The sequence below is a fragment of the Nymphaea colorata genome, chromosome 3 (genome assembly GCF_008831285.2).
Source record: "Nymphaea colorata isolate Beijing-Zhang1983 chromosome 3, ASM883128v2, whole genome shotgun sequence".
In the NCBI taxonomy this organism is placed as follows: Eukaryota; Viridiplantae; Streptophyta; class Magnoliopsida; order Nymphaeales; family Nymphaeaceae; genus Nymphaea; species Nymphaea colorata.
Window position 1 is genome coordinate 18,886,621 of NC_045140.1, and position 8,138 is coordinate 18,894,758.

Below are 8,138 nucleotides of genomic sequence, written 5' to 3' on the forward strand. Positions count from 1 at the left end.
TGACCGAGAACTGACAGCCTTCATATCTGGAACGCAAGTGTTTAAGCCGACAGTCTACTTGGATCAGTTTGGCCAACGTCCAGCCGGTCTTTGTAAATGTGGTACTGCAGTAAACTTAGAAGGTGCCATAACTCTTAAAAGAAAAGCAAAATTTGTCCAAACCTGATATACAAATTGAAATCTGTGACTTCTTAAATTTATAATAAATTTTAAAACAATAAAGGTTGTTGGTTTTAAAACTATCACAAAATTCAATTCATGTATTAGCTTCAAATTTTTTTTTTCTTTCATATCTATAAATTTGGATGTCCGAGTTCATATGTGAAGTTGGATTCCAAAAATTGGTCTAAAATTTGATGAACCTGAGAAGCTTTCTTTCAAGCTACTTAACCCACTGTTAAAAGCAATAAAGGTGTAGTAGAACTCAATTGGAGAAATATTATAGAACTCAATTGGAGAAATGTTATTTGTAAAAAATAACTCATTGGTGAGTAAGAGTAGAATTCCATCTTAGTTTAAAAAGAGAGCTGCTTTTGTTTTTGTAGGGTACAAGACCAGCTTGATACCTTGGAGTGTCGTTTTTACCGCACTTCAACTTGCACATCAGTCCTCTATTTATATTGCAGAAAACTGACCACCTACCAAGCTTTACCTCATTGTTGCACCAGTCTCCTCAAAACATACTCAAAGTAACTATGTTATGATGTTTTACATATAAAACATATATAAGGAATACGAATAACTCAAACAATATCAACGTAAGAAATATCATTTGTAAACACATCGAGTCACTCCTATGGGTCTAACTCCTGTTATGATGTTTTGCATATATAAGGAATATAAAGAACTTGAAGGATATCAACCTAAGGAATATCATTTGTAGACACATGATCATTTACATAGGTCTAACGTTTTGCTTCGTGATGTATTTATATGTATTGTCTATGTTTGTTTACTTAGTAGTACCTTCATAAAGTGTTCTGAAAATCTATTTACGTAACAAAGCAGCAAGTGATAAAAGGAGAATGTACAGGATGTCATATTGAAAACAACCCCACCATTCTGTTGTATCAACTTTTTTAGGCTGTTGTCATGGAAGACTTAGTTGTTAGACTTAATTTTCAATTTTTTTTTTAAAAAAAAAATCTATGACAAAGAAAATATCACTAAGGGCTAAGACTGTTAGTTGACAAACTTATGAATCAGACTTAGATGGCAGATGGCTGGGTTACCAAGTTTGCAAGTTCACTCACTAACTTGGCTAGGTCATAAATTTTCATAGTGCATTTTTACTACAAACAGATTAAGAAAGCAAGTCTGTGAAGGCTTCATGTTCAGTTTTCTCCTCATCTAAAATTAAATGACATGTAATATGAGTATTTATGTGTATGTTTAGTAGAGCTAGTAGTTGGATGTCTAACAAGTCAATGACTTTGGGGAAGACAACCTAAATGTACACCTATTCTCAGTTTTCTTTTAATTAACAAGTTCATGAGAGCTGACACAGATACAAGTTTACAATAGAAAAAAAAAATCATTTTCACATATATATATATATATATATATATATATTATAATTTACAAAACACCAAATTTCAGTTTTCAATTATATAAGAAAAAGAAGAACACGTAATTAGTTGACGATCCCACCCGACTCGAGCATGTCATGATTTGTAACCCAGTACATGAACGATCCTACCCGACTCAGGCAACTTAGAAATCGGATCAGCTGACTTTGTCAAAAGATATTTTTTATGTTTAATTAATAAAGTTGCCTCAACCAACGATCAATGATTTTGAGTGTTTGGGCACACAAGGTAGTTGGCTGGTAGCAGCATGCTAGCAACCAGTGTTTGGACGAGACAAAGACATCTATTACATCAGTTGCTTCCCACAAATTGAACTTTCTGTTAGGTATCTCTCCCCTTCCTGGAAAATTTAAACAAAAAGACGCATAAGATTTATAATGAAATGATGAAACCACACCTAACGTTTATCTGCCTGTTTTATGTGACATGTATTTTACTTCAAGCTACCAACCAAGAACTTATCATACACTGTTCATTTTAAAAAGTGTTTCGAATTCTTAATACTTTTTATTTATTTTTAAAGATTAATAATATTTTTTACCGACACAAATTGATCGTCGGCAGCTTGGCTGATTTAATTTGATTTCTTGTTTTTCACAACACCATTGACACCACCAAGTTGGCTTCGCGTTAGTAAATCGTTTCCATCCCGTTGCTCGGGGAAAACGGGTGAAGTGAGGGAAAAGTGAGAAATATCAAGAGAAAACTAGAAACCACAGAGAAGGTGAAAATTTCCTTAATTGATTTCAATTAAACCGTCATAAAGGAAATGCGTGCAATTATTTATAGACGAAAAAATCATCATTTAGCTTCCTCACTGGTAAAAGTTCAATTGGTTATCCATTAATCCTGATAAAAGTCGATGTCATATAATTATTAAAACTAAGAAGCTTCTTATTTAGATAATCTATGTCTCACTTGCACTCTGCATCAGAGAGAGAGAGAGAGAGAGAGAGAGAGAGAGAGTCAAATGCACACAAAGAATGCTTAGTTTTACTTTGAACAATCGACCCATCCCACCCCTCTTAGGGCAATACAGAAAATATCTTCTTGCCATGAATTCAATCGCATTACTCTATCAAGGCAGGCTCTTTCGAGCGCATCAGTTACTGCAATACTTCAAGACAAAAAGAATAGTTAATGGATCAAGAAGTCCCTCCAGCTCAGTCTTGCGAGTAAAGCAGTTACTACACCAGATAACTGCTGCATCCCCATTATAAATAAATTCACAGCTTTTGACTGTTGTGCATTTCAAGGTCACCTTCCCTGCAGGCCGCTGCATGTTGGTCAATGATGGAGCCACATTTTCAATCATAAGGATGCATATTCGATCGGTATTGGCAATCAGCTATCAAGTTCACCACAGAATGACAAAAGCCAAATCTGCAATCTTTTCAATCTCCCGAAAATGATTAGTATAAACCAGTGAACTTCATATTCATCATCAGGACACTGCGCCCGAGCAATTATAAATCATACTTGAATTACTCCATCCATTTACAGCTTCCAATCTACATGACTGTTGGACCATCAGTTCAAACGTAGATGGTTTTTCCCATGGTACCAGAGAAAATTTATCACCACACTCTTCCATTGCTTCAACCATTAACTGCCAAATTAAGGCACCGGCACCAGATAATTTCTTCTTTGCAGACTCATACGTCTTATCGTACATAATTTTCAAAAAGGCATCAAGACCATGCGATCCAGGTGCAGATGATCCAATCTCTGTAAACAGAACTGGCTTTTTCAATACTTTATCCCCATCAGTCACGTGAGAATCCACCCATTGTGCAAGATACTTCACTTTTTCTTCCAGTGTTGCATTTGGTATCCTACAAGGAAATGGAGAATCAATTTGCTTAAACTGAGAATGATAGAAAAATGTCGAAATTCAGCTCTGCAATTTAAGATGGGCTGCTTACTAACCAGCTATCTGGATATGCATGAACGGAGGCAAAATCAATATTTTCTGAAAGTGAGTTCTGAATAAAGTCTGATCCAAGGTCAGCTGCCCATTCCCCAGGATTATTCAGCAATTTTTCAGGTGTTGTATGACCATAAAATCCTTCGATCCCAACAGTGACTAGATGCTTCTGGTCCAAATGTTTGACGTATGATGCCATCTCATTAATCCAAGCCTTGTTGTTGGACAGTGGGAGAGGCATTGTCAGTAAAACAAGAAGATACCAGAGCCTATAAGAAACGTAGGAAATCGACAGAGTGCTACCTGAAGAATTGGACCGGATGAGTTGGATCCACGTGGCTCGTTCATGAGTTCCCAGGCAAATATGACAGGATCATCATAATACTTGACTCCACTGTAATAGTTCTTTCTGGTCACAATTGACTGCACAATGTAATTGGGAAACAAAACCTTTCAGTCCTTTCATGAGTTCCCAGATCAATATTCTTTGATTTTTCCATTCTATCTATTGCAACTCATTGTGTCGATTAATTTCTTGGACAACGCAAGGTATAGTAACTGAAAAAATTTTTAACCAGATGATGCCTAGATCAACGAAGAAGCCTTAGCCTCTAAGACAACTAGACTGATGAAATAGAAAGCAAAAAAGTCTCTACAGCCTCAGATATAACTTCTTAAAACCGGTAATAGATTAGCAAGCAAGATAAAAGGGACACGAAGATAAAAGGGACACGAAAATACGTACAAAAGTTCACGCGTTACTGATTGTTCAAAGAACTGACTTACTCCAGAAAAGTAGTCAAGAAATCAGGCCTCCTTCCATCATGCACATGGAAGACAGAGGTTAATTCCCAAAAGGTGATACCCATACAGGCATACCTGACATAATTCCTGTTTTCATTTTTTATCTGTATTTGGTTGGAGGTAAAAATGAGTTTTCGTACATTAGACTTGACTTCAACATAAAGCATGTTAATGAGACCAAATGAAGCCCGAGAATCTTCTATCCGTTTAGACAAGCTTCAATTTGGTCTGAAACTCGGAATTGCATCAGAGGATGATAAAAAAAAACATGGATTAGTTCTGTAACTATTTGAATTCAGTCATTTTCGTTACATATTAAACTGCATACACGATTCTGAAAGCTCATTGCTAACAAGCACGTCCTAAATGTTAAACCAGGTACGGTATATTGGTAATTTGGTGATGGAAGAAGTTCCTGAAATTCTATGTCACAGTGCTTAGGAACTGACCAAAACAGAAACGGTGAAACCCCACAAGCACTCTTGAGTATCAAGTTTACTTTAGTTCTTTAGTGTCAAACCAAACATCATAGAGGAATGAGAATTAACCTTAACATAGGCTTTATAGTAGGATTTGATGGTTGGATGGGAGAAAAATGAATCTGTTGTCTCTGAGACATTAACACCAGCATCCTCTGCCCACTTTACATATTGAGCCTTCCCACCAAATGGGTCAAGATTGTTCACCAGGCTAAGGATAAGCCGCACACCGTATTTCCCAGCTTCCACCAAGACAAAGTCCAAAGCCTGCAGTAAGGAACAGTTGACATGAAATGTAAAATGCGCAGAAGACTCAGAAACAAATCCATCCATTTGTGTCGGATGGCGTAAATCTGGCTAGAGTCATGCGCAATTTTTTGGGCACTGTGACTGCAGCATGCAGAACGGATCCGTGGAGAGGAAAGAAGGAAAAAAAAAATGAAGGGAGGAGAGAAAAAGAAAGAGAGAGAAAAAAAGGAAGGATGAAAAACCCAGTCAGGTCTCCATCCATACTATCTGGGCAGCTCTGATTTCTATTCAGATGATACTCATACATGTTGCCTGAATCAGAGCATAGCGCATAGCTGCATTTAAGACAGTCTTTTATCAGTATATACTCTAGGATTGTGTTATCTTCTATAAAAGCATGATTTAAAAAGTACTTGAAAATGTACAGATCTCTGAGATGTTGCTTCTTGAAATTTCTCAAATGCCCATTTGCATTATAACCGGATATTGGGATAAAGAATTCTTGCTAAACTAATAGCGCAAATCGTCTATGTCTTCAAATTTCCTAAAAAAAGCCAAAAAAAAAGAGACAAAACTAAACCACCAAATTCCACTATAATCTACGTGGGTACAGCCCTCCCGCTTTAGGATCTTACACCAAACATCATCTTTAACGTATATTTACAAAATTAGTCAAGTGACACAGACAGAGGGTTTAAAATTCAACAAGTTCAAAAAGCAAGGCATTATAGTTCGTCTAGGACAGCTCGAAGATATTCCAGAACACCAAACCAAAGGCAACTTTCTGTATGGAAAACAATAAATAGACATCTTCACAAACTTAGTCGAAGGTGTTCGAGAATCAAACACGGTAGAAAGCAGAATTTCTATTTGATGGGAATGCAAACCACCATAAGTTACGTTACTTCACTCTCTGCAGCCTCTTACGCTTCATGGCAGGGATCATGTTCTGGCAAAGAAGACTCACACAACGTCTTGAACACGACCCGCTTATCCACAGCATCCAAAGCCTGATGCCTATCCATCTAATCGAATTTGATGCCTATCCAGTTATCAGTCGGGGTTTGTATCAATGGATGACAACCAATATTGAGTCCTGGAATCGATCCTACGCCTGCTGCAGACCGTCACTGCCAACACCCGGCAGTCCACCAGGCAACTGAGGAGGAATATTTTCTGCTCGACGGGGACAAACTTGTGATAACGCGAAAAAAACCCATTTTCCGTCCTTTTGAGTCTTCGGCCCCACAAGCCTCGCTCTACCAACAAAGCTACGCGTACTCACCGGTTGGTCATTTCTGCCCCAAGAAAATATTCAAATGACATTCATAGATTCCAGAGAAAGAGGGGAGACGAATACCCGAAACACCCTCTCATCGAAGTGGCCGGGGGAGATCTGGAGGGCGTCGGTCCCGCCGTCGCTGAAGGCCCACGTCCGACAGACGGCCATTCCCATCTCCGCCCCCCTCCTCAGCATCCGCGACACCCTCGGCCGCGTCGACCCCCAGATGCTCTGCTGCATCAGCCAGTAGGAGTTCCATCCGTTCACGTAGAGCGGAGCGCGGGAGCGTGGAATTGCAGACGGCGAAGACGAAGCGTCCACTCCTGCTCCTCCTCCCTCCGTCTTCAGAACGAAATGGGTGCCATTCACCCCAACGAAGCCGGAGATGATAGTCCTCCCGCCGGATCCCCACCGCCAGGGGGGGAGGGCGGGGACTAAGAACGGGAGGCGATCCCCGAAATTGAGGTATAGGAGCAGCAGCAGCAGCCCCAATCCCGCTGCAGGACCCGCAAATGCCCTCCTCCTCTCTCTCATCTTCTCCTCCCCACCCCACCCCCTCCCTCTCCCTCTCTCTTAATTTTCGTCTGCCATTATTGGTCTCTGCGATGAACTGGTTGAATTTACTTTCATAGCCTCCATTGCTCTACGACGAGTCGACCGACTGCTTTGCGGCCGTCAATGTTTAAGCACCGCTCGAACGTTTGAAAAAAGCCACTTGTAAACGTATGAACCGCAGCTTCTTTCCTGCTTTTGCCCCACTCGACCTGCCATTTGTTTTACTGTCAACTCATAGCCAGCTCCTCTGCTAAAGCGTGCTATGCTCTAGGCAGAATTAGAAAGAAACAATTCATACCATGTTCACAAGTTGCAATTAAATTGACAGAAATGAACAGTGTCTTGCTTGATGTAACATTTCTCCAGAAGTAGTTCCAACCAAAAATTGATCTCTCAATCAGATGATTGTCCGACAAGCAATCAGGATCATAACTTTAGAGCTGGAAGATGGAGATCGGCACTTAATATTGCACGAACATTAACTAAATCTGTTCTTGCTTCTCTACTTAATATTAAGGCAATCTGTTCTTGCTTCTTGCACTTGTGCACAGCCTGTCTGTACATGAGTATTTTGCTAACTACGTGTGTGAAGATTAACGGGCAGTGAAGGAACAGAACAGGACATTTGGTTATTCAAGTTTCAGCCCGGGGCTTTTGGTTTTTCTTCATTTTCATATCTATAATTTTGGACTTTCTCATTTCCTTGGTTGGTGTAAACCCGAAAGCAACTCAAATTGGAGTTGGATATATGTTTGGTATTGTATTTATTTCTAGTTCATCTGGATCCAAATCCAGTCATTAATTCGGATCCGCTCACACCCTGCTGCCGACATCAACATATGTCATGTGGCCACTCCGTCTGGCATTGCTAGCAAGAAATACCTGCAGAAATGTAAGCTCAGTTGTCAGATCTGTTTTACGCTTTACCATATCTGATTATTACCTCATGTTTAATCGCTCGGATTTGGATAAGTTATGTAATGTTTGAATCAAACCTTAGATTTACAATCCTAATATGATCCTGATCCAAATTGTGTTTTCACGTATGGATCTGGAACCGACAATTAGAGATACAATTGAATCCCAACAACATTATGAAATGTTCAGAACTAATGAATGGATGTTGAATGCATGATATTTATTTAAAAAAAAAAAAACTAAATCCAAACTCAGTCATATTGAAAACAAAGTCCAACTTTGAACCCAATTGTATATTGAGTTTGAATATGATTTGATTTCTTCAATTTTTCTTT

General features: G+C 39.1%; 1 protein-coding gene across 1 annotated transcript; it reads right to left on the bottom strand.

Annotated features, from left to right (window-relative positions):
- Positions 1 to 2,548: 2,548 nt before the first annotated feature.
- On the bottom strand, positions 2,549 to 6,896 carry LOC116250834 (mannan endo-1,4-beta-mannosidase 6-like). The gene is made up of 5 exons (XM_031624784.2): positions 6,409 to 6,896; positions 4,869 to 5,066; positions 3,820 to 3,939; positions 3,519 to 3,730; positions 2,549 to 3,424 (listed from the first exon to the last, which is right to left on the bottom strand). The coding sequence occupies exons 1-5, from the start codon at positions 6,862 to 6,864 to the stop codon at positions 3,034 to 3,036; spliced, it is 1,377 nt and encodes a 458-aa protein (XP_031480644.1). The 5' UTR covers positions 6,865 to 6,896; the 3' UTR covers positions 2,549 to 3,033.
- Between the last annotated feature and the right edge of the window lie 1,242 nt (positions 6,897 to 8,138).